Source organism: Brassica napus, chromosome C9 (assembly GCF_020379485.1).
Source record: "Brassica napus cultivar Da-Ae chromosome C9, Da-Ae, whole genome shotgun sequence".
NCBI lineage: Eukaryota > Viridiplantae > Streptophyta > Magnoliopsida > Brassicales > Brassicaceae > Brassica > Brassica napus.
The window spans coordinates 35,141,749-35,163,190 of record NC_063452.1 but is presented as its reverse complement, the minus strand read 5'-3'; the positions used below and the strand labels follow the sequence as shown (position 1 = coordinate 35,163,190).

Below are 21,442 nucleotides of genomic sequence, written 5' to 3'. Positions count from 1 at the left end.
AGTTCTCCGGCTAGTAGCTTCGCGGCCAGCCTTGCTCCCAAGACCTTGCAGTTAGTCGTGGAGTGTCCTCGGGACTGGTGGAACTCGCAGAAGGTGTTTTCATCATATCCTTGATTGCGAGTCCACGTATTACCCGTAGTTTGGCCCTGGTCTGAGCCGATTGCGTAATTGTACGCTCCTTGGAGTTCTTCCCCCTCGTGCTGGACATACTTGTCGTTACGAGGGTTCTTCTTCCTCGTTTTTGGGTCTACATCTTTCGAGGATGATCTCGTCGACTTATGTTTTTACGATAAGATTTTCGTTTCTTCCTCGGTCATGATGTAGTCTCTCGCCTTGTGGAGGGCGTCTTGGATCGTCCGCGGTTTTTCTAAGGATATCCATTTTCTGAATTTCGACATGTAACAGAGCGCCTTTCTGAGCGCATCGATGGCCACCTTGTCGCTTATCCCGCTGACCCTGGACATTACCAACTTGAATCGGCTGATGAACTCGCTGGACATTACCAACTTGAATCGGCTGATGAACTCGCGGAGGGGTTCCCCTTCCCTCTGGGACAGACTCCAGAGATCGACATCAGAAGTTTCTCTATCTATGAACATAGAGTATTGCTTGAGAAATTCCGATGCGAGCTGTCGGAAACTTTCGATAGAGTTTCGCTTAAGGCGCGCGAACCCTTCGAGGGCTGCTCCTTCTAGATTCTCGACGAACAGGCGGCAGTAGCCGGCGTCTCTTTCACCGTCCTTCAGCCTCGCTCTTCCCATCGTGATGTGGAAAGCCTGAAGGTGCGCTCTCGGATCGGTCGTTCCATTATACTTCGGTACTTTGATTTTTCCTGGATCGGATACCCTCGTATCTGAGATGCGAGTGGTGAAAGGGGTCTTCCGAGCCCCTTCCACCAGTTTGTCGATCTCGGGGGCTACGCTGGTAGCGTGATGGATTTGGGATTTTACGGCCTTACTTCTGCCGCAGTCTTGGTGATATAGTCGCGAAGATCGCGTATATCCGACGTCTTGCCAGAAGATTTAAGTGCTTGTCGGCGTTTACTGCGAGTGAGCTCGGTTTGCTTTTCAGCCAGCTCTTCTTGTTCGTTCCAATAGAGGATTTCCTCCTCTTCTATCATTGGTTTGTCGAACGGAGAGCTTTCCTGAGTGAATCGGCTTCTGGTCCTCCTTGGATGTCTGTCGACTTTCTCATCAGTATTGTTGGAGACATTGCTAGGATCCAGGTCGACTTGCTCGACTCCGTTGTCCTCCGAAACCTTGGCGGGAGGCGGAGGGCTTTCGGAGTTTCCCTTTTCGACGGGAGATTTCTTGCTAGGGTTTTGACCCGAAGGTCGTTCCTGCGCGGCTCCAGGCCTGTTGAGTGGGGTTGCAAAGTCGAGTCTTTTCCCACGGACTTTAGTGGTTCCGCGGGGGCGGATTGCTCAAGTCCTTGCCGTTAAAGTTTCAACTTGTTTGGTCAAGGTGCTCACGAGCTTATCCTGTTCTTCCGACCTTTTATCGTAGGTGGCGAACATCTTTTTAAACTCCTCGATCGCCGCAGCGTTGGCTGGTGCGTTGGCCGCGGATACGTCCGCTGCGGGAGTGTGGAGATCACTGCCACTGCCTCCGTTAAGAGGAGTCTACACGTTATCCGTGTCGTCAGATGACATGTCTGGTTGAGCGTGATGTGGTTGAGAGTTAGATTGATCCGTACCCCCCCTCCTTCTAGCGCCAAACTGTGGGAACCGAAATTCGCACTGTCGATTTCCGTTTAAATAAGGAAACTAGGAAAACCCTAATTTCCCAGAGGTCCCGGATATCTGCTAATACCACACGCCAAACAATCAGAACGCGAAACGAGAACAATAAAAAAATAAGAAATCGAAAAAGAGAGCAAGATAGTTCTTATTCTGAATCTGCGTTTGAGCGTTTACAACAAGGTAAGTGTCTGGGCTACGAGAGCTGTCGGCGAGATTCCTAGTTCTAAAACCCTAAGACGGCAAAAACCTAATTGAGTTGCAGCTCGAATAACAAAAACGGAAAATTTCCTAAAATCGCTCTTAATGCTAAGTTTGCTGTGAAAAGTCCTCCTCCATGCCTCTCGCCTAGGACTCCTTATATACTGGCTCCAAGGTCGGTTTACGCTTTTCCCCTTCTGCCCTTAAGCCGTTATAGCATAAAAATGGTGATATTCTATTTTTTCCGATCTTCGTAATTATCTTCAAGATTTCGAATTTATCCGCGGAAACTTGGCATTTATCTTTCCTCGCGAACCAAGCGTAAACCGTCATGCGGCTTACGGGCTGTTGGTTAAGAAATCGTAAGTTGGGCCTCGAGTCATGTCTTAGGTCCCTTTGGGCCGTCTTCCGACTCGAAGCGTTTATTACGGCTTCTTTCGATAAAGAACGAACTTTCCGCGGTTTTTACGGTTAAGTTTGATCGATAACTTAGAATGGCGGGGAATCGTGAAATGGGTTTGCTACGGTCTTCGGGAGATAGCATCGATGGGTAGACGAGAATGCATGGACTAATGTCGTATCAACGTTTCGGAAAAGCTCGGTCGCTACGTAGCGACCGAGCTTCTGCTCGAGCTCGGTCGCTACGTAGAGACCGAGTTTCGACTCGAGCTCAGTCGCTACGTAGCAACCAAGCGGAACGGACGATCGGTCTCTACGTAGCAACCGAACGGAACGGACGATCGGTCTCTACGTAGCGACCGAGCTTTGGCTCGAACTCGGTCGCTAAATAGCGACCGAGCGGAGCACGTGTTCGGTTGCTGCGTAGCGATCCTTTTCGAGCTCTTGTCCGATGACTCTCCTTTCCTCCGCAAAGCTTTTCGTAAAGAAGAATCTATTTCGAAAAGCGTTTGTCGAAGAAGGTTTTTCATTTTCTTCTTCAAGTATTTGGACGTTAAGTTCGTCATAACCGTTTTCGACCCCAACAGCTGGGAGTCGCTGAAGACCTGGATGTTTTCTGCCTCCATTTGATGGGGGAGGGTTAGGCCTGCGATTAGGGCCTCATACTCGCTTTCGTTGTTGGTTGCTTTGAAGTTGCATCTCACTGCCCTTGAGGTTGTGTTCCCTGTTGGCGAGGTAAGCACTATCCCTACTCCAGATCCTCTGATGTTGCTGGATCCGTCAACGTGTAGGATCCATTCTCCCTATTCCTTCTTTCGCCTCGGAGGCGTACCTCCTGCTCCAGAGCGGGGAGCAAGGCAGGGGAGAATTCAGCCACGAAGCCTGCTAGGACCTGTGACTTTATAGCCGTGGCGGGTCGGAATATTACGTCGTACTCTCCCAGTTCCACGGCCCATTTGGCCAGGCGTCCGGAGACTTCTGATTTATGGAGGACCAACTTTACAAGGAAGGAAGTGACAACCACGATTGGATGAGCCTACAAGTAGGGTTGGAGCTTGCGAGCGGCGACTATCAGGGCTAAGGCCAGCTTTTCTAGATGGCCATAGCGGGTCTCCGAATCTAGGAGAGCCTTTCTTACGTAATAGATTGGTAGCTTCTTGTTTTCCTCCTCGCGAACTAAGACGGCGCTCACGGCGTGTTCGGAGACCATTAGATATAGCAGCAGGACTTCACCGAGAAGTGGCTTAGACAGGAGAGGAGGAGTGGTAAGATACGATTTTAGCTCTTGGAGAGCGGATTCACATTCTCCCGTCCACTGGAAATCCTTCGGATTCTTGAGAGTTCCAAAAAAGGCGTGAGATTTGTCGGAGAGTATGGAGATGAATCTGCTCAAGGCCGCCATCCTTCCCGTTAGATTTTGAACCTCCTTGACGTTGTTTAGGGAAGGGATTGAGTGAATGGCCCTGATTTGCTCCGGGTTGGCCTCAATGCCCCGGTGGGTTACGATGTACCCGAGGAACTTGCTAGAGCTGACCCCAAATGAGCATTTAGCCGGGTTGAGCTTCATGTTATATTTCCTGAGGGTGGAGAAGGCTTGTTGCAGGTGAGATATGTGATCTTCCGCTTCCAGGGATTTGACCAACATGTCGTCGATGTAGACCTCCATGGTTCTCCCGATTTGGTCCGCGAACATCATGTTGACCAGCCGTTGATAGGTCGATCCTGCGTTTTTTAGGCCGAAGGGCATGACCTTGTAGCAGTAGATCCCTCCGGACGTCATGAAGGATGTTTTCTCCTGGTCTTCCAGATGCATAAGTATCTGATTGTAGCCGGAGAACGCGTCCATGAAGCTTATCAACTGGTGCCTCGCGGTGACATCCACCAGCTTGTCGATATGAGGGAGCGGGAAGGGGTCCTTTGGACAGGACTTGTTGGGGTTCGTGAAAGTCGATGCAGACTCTCCACTTCCCGTTTTTTTTTCTTGACTAGGACGACGTTGGCTAGCCACTCTGGGTACTGCGCCTCACGAATGAACCCCGCACTGAGCTGACTCTTGACTTCGTCGTTGATGATAGCGTCTCTCTAGGGGGCAAACTTCCGTCTCTTTTGTCTGACGGGTTGATGTAGGGGATCCACCTACAGCTTATGCATGATGATCTCCGGATCGATCCCAGGCATATCTGTGTCGGACCAAGCGAAGCAGTCGGAGTTAGACCTGAGGAAGTCTTCCAGTCATCTTCTCAGTCCTTCGGTTAGCTTGGAGCTGATCTTGAGATGTCGGATCTGATCTCCTTCGGTTAATGGCTCCTCGTCCATTTCCTCTACTTCCGGTTCCTCGGTGTGACGAGCCGGAGGTTTGCTCTGTAATTTTCTAAAAGACCATGGTCTTTCCCTTCAGAGTGGTCTGATAGCAGGAACGGGAATATTCCTGATCCCCTCTTATCGCCTTTATGCCCCAGGGTGTAGGAAATTTCACCATTTGGTGAAGAGTCAAGGGGACGGCCCCCATTCCGTGGATCCAAGGCCATTCTAAGATCATGTTGTAGGATGAATCGCAATCAACCACAAGGAACTTGGTTGACATGTTGACTCCTTCGGCGTATACGGGGAGGGTTACCTCCCCAGCGGTTTGTTTGACTTCCCAGCTGAACCCTATAAGGGGGTTTATCCTCCGAGTTAGAGCGCCTTCCTTTAGACCCAGGTCCTTATATGCAGCCTGGAAGATGATGTTGCCTGAGCTTCCATTATCTACCAGTATCCTTTTTACCAGGCAGTTCGCTACAGTGAGCGAGATAACAAGGGCGTCGTGATGCGGAGTGAGGACTTTCTCCTGCTCCTTGGCCGTGAAGCTTATCTCGTCTGCTCCCAGGAGCAGGCGTTTTGGCTTGGCTGCCTCTAGGTCGTGCTTGGCGTTCCAGGTGCTTTTCTTCGCGGCTGAATGGCTTATGCCGCTGATTTCCAAACTGCCCGAAATGACATGGATCACTCGGTCCTGTCGCGGTGGCGAGACGGGAGCAGCTTCAGTGGGCTTACCCATTGTCTCCTTCCTTAGATGGCTCTTGGCCTTCTCGGAAAGGAACTCCCTGAGGTGCCCTTTCCAAAGCAGCTCGTTGAACTTGATTTTTAGCGCGACGCAGTCCTCTATTTTGTGACCAAGGTCTCGGTGGAAGTCGCACCAGAAGCTAGGGTTCCGGAAAGAGTCGGGGGCTTTCATCATCTGAGGCCACTTGACCTGCTGGCCCATCTGCCTCAGAACATTGATCAGCTCCGGCCTTGAGACGGAGAGGTGAGAGATGTCTGGCCACGTGGAGACTGCCATCCCCTCTGCCTTCTCGATCGGTCGGTTCTGGTACCTGCCCCGGCTTCGATTCCCTAGCTGGTCTTTGAGAGGGTTTCTCGTCTCGCTCGGTTCGGTCTCGTCTGATCGCCTTGGGATCTAGATTTTTCTGCGCCTTGGCACGGCTGGCGACGTCTTCCTCCCATTTGACCTGTGCCCAGGCTCGAGATAGGACGTCTTCCATATTTTTGCACTGATATTTGGTCAGTTCCTTGTAGAGGTCTCCGTCGGGGAGCAGACCTCTCTTGAAAGCAGAGATAGAAGTGGGGATACTGCATTCGGGGATAGCCACCTTTTCTTGATTGAAGTGGGCTATGTAGCCTCACAGGGGTTCCGCTCGGTGCTGGAGGATTTCGCAGAGGCAGTCGGAAGTTTTCTCCAGGTCCCTGCTGCTGGCGAATTGCTCTACAAATTTGTCGCTGAGAACCGCGAAGGAGGCTATGGACCTGGAGGGCAAATTGATATACCATTGCAGAGCAGGTCCGGTCAAGGTGGAGCTGAAACATTTGCACATGGTAGCTTCGCGTGACCCTTTTGGGAGTGCAACGGCAAGCATCCTTTGTCGGTATTGGGCGATGTGGTCGTCCAGATCAGTGGTGCCATCGTAGGCCTTTATGCTGGGGAAAGAGAACTTCCTGGGCATCTCGATCAAGGTGATCTCATCCGTGAAAAGAGTATCGGCGTAGGAGTCGGGGTTGCTCTTCCGGATAGGGGAGCTACCCCCGGGAGTCTCTCTACCATGGACTGCATGGCGTAGAGCCTATCGGAGAACATTTGGTGAAGGTGAGCGATCATAGGAGACTTCGTTCTCGCTGCTCCGTCTGATGTTTCCTTATCAGGTTCGGGCTCCAAGTCGCTGTCCTCCACATCGTAGGCCTGCGCATCCTTGGCCTTTTCTCGCGTAGATGCGTCTCCTCCCGGCGCCGTAGTTGGGGGGTTCGCGCCTGTCTCGGAGTTGGGTGTTTCCAGAGTCGACATAGGGCAAACCCGAGTCCGGAATCGACGCTTCTTGTTGCTTGACGCGTTAAGGGCTTGGTTTTTGTCTCGAAGGGTGAGATTCTCCGATTCGAGCTGGCTGAGCTTCTCGGCGCTGTGCTCCAGTTGCTTGGAGTGTTCGTTGTGCTTTTCCTTCAGGATCTAGAACTCCGAGGAAAGCTCGGGATTGCTCTTTTCTCGAGTTCGATGCAACCCGATTACTTGACCTTGTAGATCGTCGATTTGCCAATGGAGTTCGGCTTCTCTCTGGGTAGCTTCGGGTAGCTCATCGTGCTCATCCACCGCCATTATCACGTAGTTTAGATTACTCCCCTCCTTCTAGCGCCAAACTGTTAGGGGATTTTTGTGTAGGATCTTTGTGAGTACTACGAAACAATGGACAAGGCTGGTATTTGTATAGATTTCGTGAATGTTTATAAAGAAGAAGGTGGAAAGAGACTTTTTATTTGATCAAAGAGCTGGAACTACAAAAATTTGAGTAAGAACCCTAGTTCTAGCCGCCCAGCTCTAATCTCTAAGTCTCCAAGTGTCGATCTCTTGCTTTAGGGTTTAAGTTCCCTTTATATAGTCTTCGTAAGGCGGGCCTCAGTCGGTTGGAGTAGGTTAAACTATTCCATATTCGGAAATATGGACTGTTCTCCGTATCGGAAGTTTTCCATTTCCCGGGGGAAGGGGGTGATCCTGGGACCGGACCCAAAAAACTCCATTGCGGGGAACCGGGGTTCCTTTTAGCGGGGATCCTGGGAACCGGGGTTCCTTCCAGCGGGGATCCAGAGGCCGGTGTCCTGCCAGAGGTCTGGAAGAATTCAATACCTGAGTATTTTTCCCCAACACCTTCCATTAGAAATTGCCAAATCTGTGACGAGAATGTACACTCAGAAAAGAGATGGTCTCGTGTTTCAGCAGCAGTTGTGCATAGAACACATGTTGTGTCTATACCTTGACTCCAGCGTGAGACACGATCCATAGTTGACATTCTGTCCAGCATCGCAAGCCAAGCCATAAAGGAAAACTTAGGAGTTGCTTGCGAGAACCAAACCACCTTTGCCCACCCACATTGCGCCTTAGTCTCTCTCAGCATCAGCCATGTTTCCTGTGTAGAGAATAATGGTTTGAAACCTTTGTTTCCCCTCCACATATCGAGATCATCCCCTGTACTACTCTGCTCTGCTGCAATAGAATTCAGAGCCCTTTCAATATCATTCAACCGATCCAAACGATGTCTTCTTCTTCTCGGTTTAAGAATATCTTCCTCCACCGTTGCCTCCTTTCTTATACCCAAGTCAATTGGACCTCTGTCACCTAGAAGCTCCGACAGTGAACCCAAATCAGACCACCTATCAAACCAGAAAGAGCTATGGCGCCCATTTCCCACCACTTTCATATGAAATGTTTTCGCGACATCTTTAAGTTTCAACATCTTCTTCCACATCCAAGATCCTACTTGAGTCTTAACATTAATCTCCCAGAAGCTTCTCCTTTTAAGCATGTATGCTTTAATCCACTTCCCTAGAGTGATTTTCCAGTTAACATCCTCCAAATAAGTTTGAGCCCGTAGACCTGATTCATTTCTTTTAGCGCTCGAACTCCAAAACCCTCTTCACTATGAGGTTTGAAAATATCTTTCCAAGCCACCTTAGCTCTCGTAGTATTTAACTCCGGGCCTGACCAGAGAAATGCCGAACACATCTGCTCTATTTCTTTAAGACACTTGCTCGGGAGTCTGAACACTGTAGACCAGAAATTTGCCATGCTCATCAGTATGGATTTGATCAGCTGCAGCCTCCCAGCATAGGAGAGAAACTGGCTTTTCCAGCTAGTAATACGACCTCGGATCTTCTCTATAAGCGGCATGTAATCTTGTTTCCGCATTGCTTGTGTCATCAGCGACAGGCCGAGGTAGCGAACGGGTAAGTCACCCACAGCAAGTGGAAAATTTGTTTAGATTCTACTCTTCCCAATCTCCGAAACTCCAGCCATATAGACAGTAGATTTCTCCAAACTAATACTAAGCTATGACTATACTTCAAACTCATCAAAGACCGTGAGCGCCCCTTCAATTGATTCTTTTGAGCCCTCAACAAAAACCATTAAGTCATCTGCAAAGAAGAGATAAGTCAGAGACAGAGCTTGACACCTTGGGTGAAGCCGGAACTTCTTCTCCTGCGCGGCTTGATCTATCTTCAGGGTCAGCACATTCATACACATAACAAATAGATAGGGAGAGAGAGAGCAGCCCTGTCTCAAACCTCTTGCGCTTTGAAAGTAACCCGCTAGATCACCATTAACTTGGACCGAGAACGAAGGGGTTGTGATGCACAGTTTTATCCAATGGATGAACTTCTCTGGAAATCCCAAAGCCTTCAAACTGTTCACTAAAAAGGACCACTGAACCGAGTCGAAAGCCTTTGAAATATCTATCGTCATCACACATCTTGGGGAGATCGATTCTTTGTGGTAGTCTTTAACCAATTCAGACGCCAAAATAACATTTTCCATTAGCATACGACCTTTTACAAATGCTGACTGGTTCTCAGATATTATCCTTGGCAAGATTTGCTTCAGACGGTTCGCGAGGATTTTTGAGACCACCTTATACAGAACGTTGCAGCAAGAGATAGGGCGGTATTCTCTCATCTCCATGGAATCAGCCTTCTTCGGGATAAGATCGAGGATGGTCGAGTTTATACCTTTAGGAAGGAAACCGAACTTGAAAACCGACTGAACCGCTATAGTAAAGTCATGCGCTAACACTGGCCAAGCTGTTTTAAAGAATTCACAGGGGTATCCATCAGTCCCGGCGACTTATTTGATGGCATTGAAAACAGTACCTTCATTATCTCCTCTTCTGTAACTTCAGCTTCCAATGCCTGACAGTCCACAGAAGAACACTCAAAGTCCAGCAGATCCTTTAGCTCTTCCACCAGAGCTCCTTGATAACTTGCTGGAATCTTATTTAGAAGATCAGAAAAAAAAAAACCCTCAGCTTATGCTTTGATGTCTTCATGCTTCTTAGCAACTCTTCCATCTAAACATCTGATTTCTCGAATAGAGTTTTGCGCTTGCCTTGTTCTGATAGAGCTTTGAATGGTTTTATTGTTATGATCACCCACTTCCAGCCAGTGAAGCTTAGCTCTCTGCTGTAGAAATTCTTTTCCCAGCCCTGTGACGTGTAACCACTTATCATAAGCCTCGGCTTCCTCCTGGATTGCTACCGTAGTCGGGCTGATGAGAGTTAACTTCTGCTTTTCACAAAGAAGAGCATGTGCTTCATGAGCTCTTTTAGTAAGGTTCCCAAGCTTGTCTCTTCCCAATTCTCGAATCAACGGCTTCAGGTTTTTAAGCTTTTTGGAGAAGCGAAACATGGTTGAGGTGGAGTGAAATAGTATCGCAGTAGAGTCCCAATACTCTTTCACCATAGGTAGAAAGTTTGGTAGCTTTCCTATAGCATTAATATACTTAAACGGCCTCCTTATTTTCTCCTCTGGTTGAAGCAGTTGGATCTTGCATCTCATGTGGTCAGAACAATCCCCCGGCTCAAATACTGAATAAGTATTGGTGAATTTTATTAGCGCTTCATCATTCATCAATACCCTATCCAACTTTTTGCAGATCAGCCCTTCCTCTCTTTTGTTGCACCAAGTAAAAAGTGGACCTTTATAACCCATATCCGTGAGGTGACAATGGAGAACCGTCTTTTGAAAGTCCCTCATGCCATTAGGTGCTCTCGCTAAACTTGAGAACTCCGAGTGCTCTTCACCTTCTAGTATTTCGTTAAAGTCTCCCATTATCAACCATGCCTTTTGTTGAAAGAGAGGAGAGTTGTGATGACGGCATAAGTCTTCCCACAGCACCTTTCTCTCTTCTCTCTGATTACTCGCATATACAAAAGTGCAGAAGAACTCTTCTTCATCTTGAAATGCAACTGAACACGTAATTAGCTGGTCCGTTTTATAGACCGGCGTCATACGCACTGAATCCTTCCATACCAACCATATTCGACCTCCTTGACTGTATTCATAATTCGTCATAGACGACCAACCACTAAAAACTGACTCCAATATTTTCTATGCCTTCTTTTCTTTCACCCTCGTCTCCAATATACACCCAAACTGCAACTCTTGACTTCGTAACCACTCTTTTACCACGGAATGTTTCAAACGTTTGTTAAATCCACGCACATTCCAAAAGAAACTTGACATTTAAAGATTTCTGCGAGAAGACCTTGTGCTCATAGCTGCCTGATTTGCATCCTGCAGCTTAGCTTTCTTCTCTTTTGAATCTTTCTTTGGCCCTTTGTAATTAGTCACATTGCATTTATCCTTTGTGACCGACTTTTCTACTCCTTCTGTCGTAGCCATCTGATCACTAGCTTCCTTTTCTATCACTTCCACACTATGTTGTGTTTCTCCTAATATCTCGCCTTCCTCTTCATCTTCGACAACACAGAAAATTTCGATGCTGATATAAGGGTGTCCTCTGTCTGACTTTGAGCAGAACGCACTGGAGACCGCCCAACTTTAGCTGGAGAGACCGTTAGCCAGTTACTTCCTTCGTTCAAAACCTCTCTCCCTTCATGATCAGTAGTTTCATTTTCTGAATCCATCTTTTTAGTAGTCTCCACTGTATCCTCTTCCCTTATAGTTTCAGCTTCTTTATCCAAATTATCCAACACAATCTCCTCATTTATCTCAACAAAACCATCGACCTCCATTATATCTTTGTTAACTACACTTAATACCTCCTTGTCCTGCTTTGCTCTAGGAGAGGATCTCTCTTTGGCCTTCCCTTTCATTACGCAGACACTTTCACCATGACCCCACTTGTCACAGCAACTACAACGAGATGGTAACCACGGGAAGTGGAAATCCACCATGAACTCCTTACCATTCTGTGAGAATTTGATCTCCTTAGGTAGCACTTTAGAGACATCCACATTGACAAAGACTTTAGCCACTTCGAAGGTTGTACAAGCTAATGTCTCTGGATGAAGCTTCACAGGAAACCCCACTGCACTTGTAATGAAGCTCAGACCTTCCCACGAAAACATATGCAACGGAACTCCTTTCAGATGAACCCACATCGGAATCGCCTGCTCCTCCTGTTTCTCTTCCTCCGTTCTTGGTGTCCATTTAGTTACCACCATTGGAACTCCGAAAATGTTCCACATCCCTCTCCTTAGGATCTTTTCTCTCGATTTCAAATTAGAGACTCTGAATCTCATCGTTGTGGCATTCACATCGTATGCCTCAACCTTTGTAGTCGAATCCCCATACTTCCAAATTTTATTCACAACCATTTGGACTTTCGCAATGTGAGGAGCCAGATCGAGAAACTTTCCCACCACGAAGTCCTCCCATAGCGGCGGAACAAAAACTAAAACGCACCGTTTTGGGCTCTCAGGCGATTTTGAAGGGACTGGCGACTAGGGTTACGGAAATGGATTCGACTGCGCCGCCGGATTCTCCTGACTCTCCAGAGAAGACTGCGGAGTTAAGGGAGGCTCGGGAGGTAGATTCGAAGATGGCAAAATGAGATTTGGTAACAGATATGAAGAACAGTCAGAGTTGGGTATCGGTTGCACAAGATAATAAAAGTTTGAAGAAGTACGATGTGCAGATTTCAACGAAGGACGGGCTGCATACAGTGGAGATTCCGGATGATGCTCTAACCAGTACGTCGCCGCGAATAATGTACATCTTGAGGAGAAGAGCTCATTTTATTCATTTGATTTCACTGTATAGATCCACTAGCGCAAGACCCTGTAACACCCGTCTCCTCCTCTCTCGAGAACGGCGTGCTACTAACCGAAAAATACCAAATTAAACCGATTTATAAAACCAAATAAAATATCAAACCTTTTAATCAAATAATTTTCAAATAAAAAGAGTTTATAATTTAAAACCAAATACATTAAATCGAAAAGTTAATTAAAACCGAAATAAAATACAATGATCCCAAGACACCAATCCGTCCAGATATCCAACTACTCGGCAAGCTCACCTGCAATGGGAAGAAAGAAGGATGAGTAACAGGGGAGTCACCCAGTAAGGTATGGGATGCTAAACCGCAAACCACTGACTCAGTACATAGCACTACGACTATGTAAGCATAGCTCTAGCATGAAACAAACACGGTGTTTAATACACCACATAAAATATCAAATGCGCTGATAGTGCATAACTAGATCACACACCCCGCATTCTCCTCATACGGATATAAATATACAACTCTATGCGCCGCTAGTACAAGAGGCCATCCTTGTACCCCGCAATCACCTATGCACCGCTAGTACAAACGTATTTGTACCCCGCAATCCTCATACAATGCACCGCTAGCATAGACGTCCATATGCCCCGCTATCTCCATACAATGCGCCGCTAACACAAAAGTCTCTGTGTCCCGCAATCTCCACACAATGCGCCGCTAACACAAACGTCTCTGTGTCCCGCAATCTCCACACAACCGTTGAATCCTCTATTATCCTATTTCCAATTTAACAAGCAAATAATAATAAACAAACAAGCAAGACTCTCAAACAGACTCGATTCACAGAGAGTGATCATGTTTCGAAACTAGACTTTCCATAATAGTAGTACTAAACTAGCTCGGGATTTAACGGAGTAGCCCTCACCTTAGCCACAGGCTGAAATGAACAACGGAAGATGCGGTCAACTGAAGTCAACTGCAACACGAGAATCAACGACTTGAGCTCAGCTTCTCCGGAAATAAGTTTCCTAAAATGGAAACTTTCCTAAAATGAAACCTCTCCTGAAATAGAAACTTTCCTAAAATAGCAACTTTCCTAAAATAAATTCCTATAACTAGAAATATGGAGGCGGCAAACTTACTAGAAAAACCTGCTGAAAGTTTGTCCAGAAATCCCACCGGAAGCTCGTCAAGAAATCCCGCCGGAAGCACACACGGAAAGCCCACCGGAAAAATTCACTAGTGACTGGTCGTTGGATAATTCAACAACTCGTCACGCGCAAAGAAATACTTTGATTTGATGAATAAAGAGAAAGGGTGGAGTTTCTTGTATAGAAGAAGGAAAGAGATGAAAGTTTTCTAAACTTCTAATAACAAAATAAGAAAAGAGTATTGGGCTTTAATTTTTTTAATAATAGCCAAAAAGGCCTCACCAAAAATCAGAGTCGTTACAGACCCTCTCCGGGGATGACAGTGAAAGAGATGATGAACCAAACGGTAATACCATCGGAATTAAATTAATACATTATTACTTAGTCATTAATTTGTAACTAAACTAATACACTTGTAAAATAGTTTTGAAACCAATACATTTGTATGTTACTTAATTCATTAAATTTTTAATTTCCTTATTGTTGCGTTAGTTCATATACTCAATTATTGCAAACCTAAGTATAGAAATTTAGCTTTAGTTTCTTTCATAAATTGTTTCGTGATTAGCTTTAATTTAGATAGTATTCATTATTAGTCTTAGTCATTAATGAACATTAATATTACTATAAAAATTAGTATACTCGAATATACAAATGATACTGTAATAAAAGTAATTTTTCTAAATGTTCTTGATTAGTTAATTCATTAAATGTTATAGTAACTTTTTGTGATATATTGCTTGCCATAGTTCATATATGCAATTAGTGCAAGACCAATTATAGCAATTAAGCTTTACTGCTTTCCCTCTAAATTGTTTGGTGATGTCAATGTACATATCTTCCGAAGTTTTAGTATAAGGCAAATAAATATTATGCTAATAACTCTCAAACGTGTAAGGTAGAGTTTATATAAAGGAGACCTCCAAGTTCTTACAATACAAACATATTTCTATTTTGCTAACATTTTATAAAAACTTATTCTTGGGTGCAACCTCTAGGTTCACCAACCAATAGGATCGTGTTATTTCATATTTAATATCTTTTAAAAAAAAAACAAAATATTGTCAAATTATATTATGTTTTTAAAATTAAAAGGTAAAAAAAAATAGTAGTAATTACAAAAAAAAAAATTTTAACGTCGTCAGCAAAACACTAAACCCTAAATCCTAATCTCTAAACCCTAAATCATAAACCCTAAACCCTTGGGTAAACCCTAAACCCTTGGATAAATCCTAAACTCTAAATCAAAATCACTAAACACTAAAACACTCAAGGGTTTAGGGTTTAAGATTTAAGATTTAGGGTTTAGGGTTTTAGTGTTTAGTGTTTTTTATTTAGAGTTTAGGATTTATCCAAGGGTTTAGGGTTTACCCAAGGGTTTAGGGTTTACCTAGGGGTTTAGGGTTTAGGATTTAGGGTTTAGAGATTAGGATTTAGGGTTTAGTGTTTTGCTGACGACGTTAAAAATATTTTTTTTTTAATTTTTTTTCTATAACTACTATTTTTTTTACTTTTTTATGTTAAAAACATAATATAATTTGACAATATTTTGTTTGTTTTTTTAAAAGATATCGAATTTGAAATAATGAAATCCTATTGGTTTGTGAACATAGAAGTTCTTTTAAAAAACCAATGGCAATGAATCAACCACCAAAAACGAATTTCTTATGTCAAAGACTTAAAACCATGTAAAGATACATGGCGTATTGAAATTATGATTATTCGCTTGTGGAGAATTTATAACAAAAAATTGGGAAACACCATCGAAATGGTTTCGTTGATAGGAGGATTTGGTTGGTGATCAATTTATATACCATATATCATGTACTAATTTTAGAACATGTTAATAAAATCAAAACACTGTAGGTGATTACTCGACATCTAGCTGATGGAATTCAACCCATTTTTTCCGAAAACCAACACTGGAATAGATTGACCAGTTCAAAGCAAGGCACTCCTCTAGTACTCGTTTTGATTCTATGTATTAATTCATTTTACAGTCTCCCTAGCTCTTTTTTATACTAAAATGATTCTCTTGCTCTTACAGATTACCCAATGGTCTGTTGGTACTGTTACATCTGTTCGTGCCAGATTTTATGTTCTTAATGAGAGGCTAACCATAACAGAGATCATTGGGAATACTGAGCTATATAAACTAAACCTTCCATTTTCTTATCCTTGCAACATGATTTAATTTCCTTTGTTATCAGTCCTATGTAGAGTTTTAACATATTTTCATTTATGAAAGTATAGATGCTGAACATGGATGGCAATACCTAAGTTGTAAATACCGCAACAAAAAAGTAATGCCTACAAAAAATGTCGATGATGATATTCGTCCTTTGTTCTTCTGCAATACATGAGATAAAGAACACATTAATGTCATATCAAGTTATTTTCATAAAACGTTTTTGCATGTTAATGAATTAAATTTTATCCAATGAATATATTATGGTATATAAGGTTGACATTATAGTCCTTTGGTTTTAGGTTCAATCAAATTTAGAAAAATTTTATAAATCTATCAAATTATTTTATTCCTTACAATTGCTTACATTTTAATTTTTTTTGAAGGTTTCTATTGGATTTTGTTTTTTTAATCGAGAATACTTCTTAATTTTTATTACTTCAACTTTTTATAATATATTCTTTAAATATGTCACTGTTTTTAACAAAAATACATAAATATAATATTTCACCTAAAATATACAATTACAACCTACAATACAACATAATTTCACTTAGTGATAATATAAAATATGTAAAAATAAACACTATTATCTTTTTATTTTTTAAATTATAAATATATACTAAACGACCCCAAAAGGGCAAATCGATATAGTGGATTTCGGTGTGCGGGAAAAATGATCTATAAGCAAAAGCTTGAGCAACGAAAAAATATAAAACTAAGCACTATTACTCTTTCCATATTTCATAGGGTGCAAGCAGTGTTTTTAAAACCGGACCGACCCGATGGTTGGACCGGGTTCGACCTTGAACCGGTTATATAACCGGGTTGGTCTAGTAATTGGTTAGACCATGAACCGGCCACATAGCCGGATTATATTTCAAAGTTATTAAACCAATAAAAACCACTTAAACTATCGAAAATCTATAAACCATCCATATAAACAAGAAACTAATTTATATTTCTACTATTTTATGTTCAAAATTGATTTATATTTTAACTATGTATCATGTTTACTAATATTACTTTTATATTTACATACTAAAAAAATATTAAACCATATTATTGAACCAGATTTGACCCGGTCGAACCATATTGAACCGTGACTCAAAATATTTCCGGTTCAGTTTCCGGTCCGATTTTAAAAACACTGGGTGCAAGCCAGTCACCTAATTATATTTTATAATTATATACGCTCAAACAGTAAAACAACACAATAACATTATTTTTGGCAAGTGATATCAAAAAATTAATTACCTCTGAAAGACAATTTTGGGAAAGATATGCGGATTGTTAATAGCAACAGTATGCATCCAAACTCAAAGTTCTAGATTTGACAAAACCAGCATCATCCTAATACAAAACATCTAAACATAGAAACCAGCATCACAGTAATGTTTGCCAACACTGTGGGTTATTGTATATAGTTGTTTGCTGGTCTGCTCACCGAATTTGCACATAAATCCAACAGAAAGGTTTGTAAGGATTTTTCAGGCAGGAGGGAAGTATTTGTGGAGATTAAAAGGAAGAGCATAGAACTCTTCGGTTCTTGGGTCACCCTTGAAAGTCCAGAATCTGTCCCACCAATGTTTACCTCGGTCTTTCCTGATCGAACCATCTTTCTTGTGCAGTGTCGTGTCCAAAAAGTAAGCCACACATCCTCCCACAAAGGCCTTGGATGAGAAGGGTACATTGACCATGTCATTGAACCATCTTGCTCCTGTATGAATTGGACCATAGCCTTTAATGGCTGTGTGCTCGTTGAAATACTGTGGAATAGATAAGCCTAGGAAGATTGAGAAGCCCAAAATGAACAACGTCCTGAAGCTATTAAGGTTGCAGTACTGCAGCAAACTTAGTCCTCCAGCACCTGACCAACCGTGTTTTTGTGTTTAAGCATGAGATATAGCAACAACCGTAAGGTAACACGGATTTGCTCACCCTATTATATCGTTTAATTCTGCTGCTTATAAACAATACTTACCTACATACGCGAAGAAAAGACAGAACAAGGCCGCAACTATAGGAGCAGGTATTGATGCAAACACTGCCCCAAACTTCCCTGGATTAGATGAATATATATATGAAAAGCAAATTAGTTACTAGTTCAATTATTGATAGATTTTATTAAAAAAAAGACAAGCTTACCAAGAATTGAGAAGAATATCATAAATCCTGCAGATATTTGGACAACTCTTCTGCTACCGACTTTTGTAAGTGCTAGAAGACCAGCATTCTCGCTGCCACACATTTGAAAACAAACACAGACACCATTTAAAGTCAACTCATGAATGTCTTAGGTAATTGGAGAAAGGTACTGAGGTCTTACACAGAAACTGAAGAGCCTATGCCAGTTCCAAACAACCCTGAGATCAAAATTGCTACTCCCTAAACCAATAGTTTAACATAGTTGAGACACAAAAACGTTAGAGACCACTTGCTTTGCTTGCCCTGAGAAAGCTTATGAAGTGAGAATTTTACCTGCCAACCAACACCGCGGCTGATAACAGAAGGTGGCGGCATTGTGGCACTAGCATATCTTGAGACGGCAATAAAAGCGCCTGTTGACTGTTTTTTTCCCGTTGATAAACAAATTAAACCAAGGACAACAAGGCAAGATTAAAACAAAGAGCAAGAAAAATTCAATGTTAAATATGTGAGAATTGTGTTGTGATGGAGTGAAACAAACCTCAACAAGAGCAACAAAAGAAGCCATCATCATGGCAAAGGCTTCACCGGCATCAAATAATGGTGATCCCCATTGGAACGGCCATGGAACTCTTATCCTACACGGTGAGGTAAAAAATAAATTGGTAAGCCATACTTGAGCATCAGTCATTAAAGAACTACAGTACCCAAGCCATGTTCGGTATTATTACCATGGAGCAGCACCAATAAGCCCAGCACGATCAGTTCGGCAGCTTCTTTGAGTATCTGTTTTGTCACCATTATAGGCACCACCAATTGTAAGAAAGAAAGCATAAAGCCAAACTATCGCCACAGTAAATATGACTGCATAGCGAGCGAACACATGTTTTCCTCCCTTCATAACATGTGGCATGTACTGCAAAAAGTATGACCGAGACAATGTAAAAACAGATGAAATTGCTACAAGTTATGATTCGGTAACTACGATTACATGTGATATAAGTATAAGAATGATAAGCCCCGGCAGTCCAATCTCGATACACTTAGCAACCTGGCCGGAAATAACAAAATAAATATTTTCAGATAATTTTTTAATATTAATATATTGTGGTTCCATTTTACAGAAAAAGATGACTTACACCGGGAAAGCCTAACTCGTACAGGCCAAAACCAACTAGTCCAACCAGAGGAGCAGCGGAAAGAGGACTTAGGAACCTGGACTTAACAGAAACTCGATAACATATCCTTGACAGACACAGTGAAACAAGATTTTGAGTCCAACGTAAGCTTAAAAACTGACCTTACAACATTACGCCAAAGGCCACTGAAGCCAAGTATAATCTGAAAAGTTGACGCAACAATTAGAGCACCTTGTGTTGCTCGAATGATCCTCGTAAAGCGCTGATAATTCATTAAAAAGGTATATTAGAACAAACTAATAATCGAGCTGATAGAAAAAAAACACACACAATAGAATAGAGAACAAGTGTGAAGCTACGAACATCAACTGGATCAGCAACGTCGTTGAATCTCCCGGAAAGCATGATTGAGATTGTAACTGGCACAAATGTATAAGATGCTCCAATAACAGCAGGCAATCTAGTTCCAAACACTGTTTGGAGCAGCGTGTTTATTCCAGCTACAAAGAGTATTGTCTGAATCAGCTTCGCCTTCTCTTCCTGCAAGAATCATACACAGAGCAATAAGAAGAGGATAATCTCCGCAACTGTTGTTTTCAAGAAAAAAAGAGACTTACATTTCTACCTCCCATTTGTGGAACAAGAGCCGATGGAATCAGAACGGTAGTTCCAAGCATTACAAGATAGTGTTGAAACCCAAGCAGAATAGCCTCAGCTAAAAAGATAAAAGAACAAACTCTCAATCTCACTAATACCAAACAATAAAAGCTTAGAACCTCATTTTCAGACAAGAACTACTAAAAAAAAAACATTTAACAAATCAGAAACATATCATTAAAATTAGATCCGTTAAAAAGGGGTCATTAAGTTTTTTATTCTCCTATGTTAACAAAAGATGATCCTTAAAACAGCTAGAAGATTCTAAAGGTAATAAGAACAATTCTTAAAGAAGAAAAAAATAAAGAATCTAATCCCTCATTTTGCAACAAAAAGTTAAAAAAAAAAAAAAGCAGAGCCACTTTCAGAAAAGAAAACAGAAGAATCTAATCAATCACAAAGTCTCCTACGGATATACGGAGAAGTTCTGAAGAAGAAACAATATAGGAGATGCAAAGATAAACAAAACTCACGCCATGGAGGAGGGCTAGTGATGCAATAAGAGATATCTGGAAGCTGTTCTTTTGGAGGATGTGGTTGTGGCTCAGACGCTTTTGGTGCCGGAGCTGACATATTCTTAAGCTCTGCAACAAAATTAAAAAAATACAAAACAAAACTTTCACATAACCTGGAAACCAAATCGCAGAAGCAGCAAAAGCCACGACGTTTGTGGTTAAGGCGAAACCGAAAACAAGAATCCAGGAAAAAGAAGTCGTTTTGAGCTAACTAAGGGACACTGTTTGAAGAGAGGAGGGAGAGAGAGAGAGAGAGAGAGAGAGATTTTACGTAATTGCTGCAAAGGGGTTTCTTGATGAGGAAGTGAAGAAAGACGAGAGAGAGAGAGCAAAGAAGAAGAAGCTTGAGGAAGAAGGAGTGAAGAGAGAGAGACAGGTGTGCTTTGCTCAGTCTCCGGTTTTCGTTTCCTTTTATCTCCGTTACTTGTGCACCGACTGATGTAAGCACGAAAACAACCGCCTACCTGTCTCACTCTTTAATTAATTAATGTCATTAGAATTTTTGACAAATGAATGAACGAATGACACATGTGGCAACGCTGCAGCACCAACTGCTCTTATATACAACAGCGTCACTAAAACCAAAAGAAGATATAAAGCAAAAATGTTAGTATTGGTACTTAGGCCTGTTAAATCTGGGCCCATATAACTCGGACCCATATAACAACTTGCTCATTTATGTCTGTTTAAGCACGTCTACATTTAAGTCTGATGGGCTCAGCGAACTTTTACGTGGCAGTTAGATTTAGATGATTTAACACGACAACGGTTGACGATTTGATTTAACATTATTGGAAAACGACCCAAAAATCAGTGTTCCAAACCTGATTGGGTACATGATAAATAATTGAATGGGTTATAAATTGCTTATCCAAAAAACCGGCCTCGAACCCGACAATCTGTAACCTGAATAAGTATCCGAAGATATTTAGAATATAAATATATATGTAAATGTATTAGTTATAACTTATAATTATACTTATACCTTTTTTAATAGTTTAAATTAAAATCCTAAACTAGAGTGGCTACTCTTGTTCAGATTGAAGAGATTTAAAAATTACGGAGTAGAGGTCTCACTCTTGATGATGATGTTTGACTGTGCAAAATAGAGGCAAGTGGTTTTTGCCCTGGTTTTAATTAAAAACAGACATGGACTTTCACTCGACCTCATTTTCCTCGTATTTCTCGGCAAAAGGGGTATGGTTCTCAGGCCGGATTCCAAATTTTGCATTTATGACATGGCTGGCTATGCATGATCGCCTAG

The 21,442-nt window shown here is 42.6% G+C and overlaps 3 protein-coding genes across 3 annotated transcripts; all 3 read right to left on the bottom strand.

Annotated features, from left to right (window-relative positions):
* Positions 1 to 4,709: 4,709 nt before the first annotated feature.
* Positions 4,710 to 5,657, bottom strand: LOC125592628. Its single transcript, XM_048767951.1, has one exon. The coding sequence runs from the start codon at positions 5,655 to 5,657 to the stop codon at positions 4,710 to 4,712; it is 948 nt and encodes a 315-aa protein (XP_048623908.1).
* Positions 5,658 to 8,690: 3,033 nt separating this feature from the next.
* On the bottom strand, positions 8,691 to 11,032 carry LOC106408268. Its single transcript, XM_048767950.1, has 4 exons — positions 10,896 to 11,032; positions 9,785 to 10,682; positions 9,503 to 9,622; positions 8,691 to 9,392 (listed from the first exon to the last, which is right to left on the bottom strand). The coding sequence occupies exons 1-4, from the start codon at positions 11,030 to 11,032 to the stop codon at positions 8,691 to 8,693; spliced, it is 1,857 nt and encodes a 618-aa protein (XP_048623907.1).
* A 5,891-nt stretch (positions 11,033 to 16,923) lies between these two features.
* On the bottom strand, positions 16,924 to 20,703 carry LOC106411135 (nucleobase-ascorbate transporter 5). Its single transcript, XM_013851828.3, has 14 exons — positions 20,450 to 20,703; positions 20,137 to 20,247; positions 19,624 to 19,721; positions 19,370 to 19,546; positions 19,168 to 19,268; positions 19,007 to 19,082; positions 18,859 to 18,918; positions 18,599 to 18,783; positions 18,409 to 18,505; positions 18,201 to 18,287; positions 18,049 to 18,107; positions 17,868 to 17,959; positions 17,704 to 17,781; positions 16,924 to 17,589 (listed from the first exon to the last, which is right to left on the bottom strand). The coding sequence occupies exons 2-14, from the start codon at positions 20,234 to 20,236 to the stop codon at positions 17,210 to 17,212; spliced, it is 1,590 nt and encodes a 529-aa protein (XP_013707282.2). The 5' UTR covers positions 20,237 to 20,247; positions 20,450 to 20,703; the 3' UTR covers positions 16,924 to 17,209.
* Positions 20,704 to 21,442: the final 739 nt, after the last annotated feature.

Coding starts and splice junctions, on each gene's coding strand:
- LOC106408268 (XM_048767950.1), bottom strand. CDS start 11,032: ATGGCTACGACAGAAGGAGTAGAAAAGTCGGTCACAAAGGATAAATGC. Junction 10,683..10,895: donor CAGGCAGCTATGAGCACAAG/GTCTTCTCGCAG, acceptor TTATGAATACAG/TCAAGGAGGTCGAATATGGT. Junction 9,393..9,502: donor CAGAAGAGGAGATAATGAAG/GTACTGTTTTCA, acceptor ATAGCGGTTCAG/TCGGTTTTCAAGTTCGGTTT.
- LOC125592628 (XM_048767951.1), bottom strand. CDS start 5,657: ATGGCAGTCTCCACGTGGCCAGACATCTCTCACCTCTCCGTCTCAAGG.
- LOC106411135 (XM_013851828.3), bottom strand. CDS start 20,236: ATGTCAGCTCCGGCACCAAAAGCGTCTGAGCCACAACCACATCCTCCA. Junction 18,784..18,858: donor TTCTTATACTTATATCACAT/GTAATCGTAGTT, acceptor TACTTTTTGCAG/TACATGCCACATGTTATGAA. Junction 18,108..18,200: donor GCCGCGGTGTTGGTTGGCAG/GTAAAATTCTCA, acceptor CTATTGGTTTAG/GGAGTAGCAATTTTGATCTC.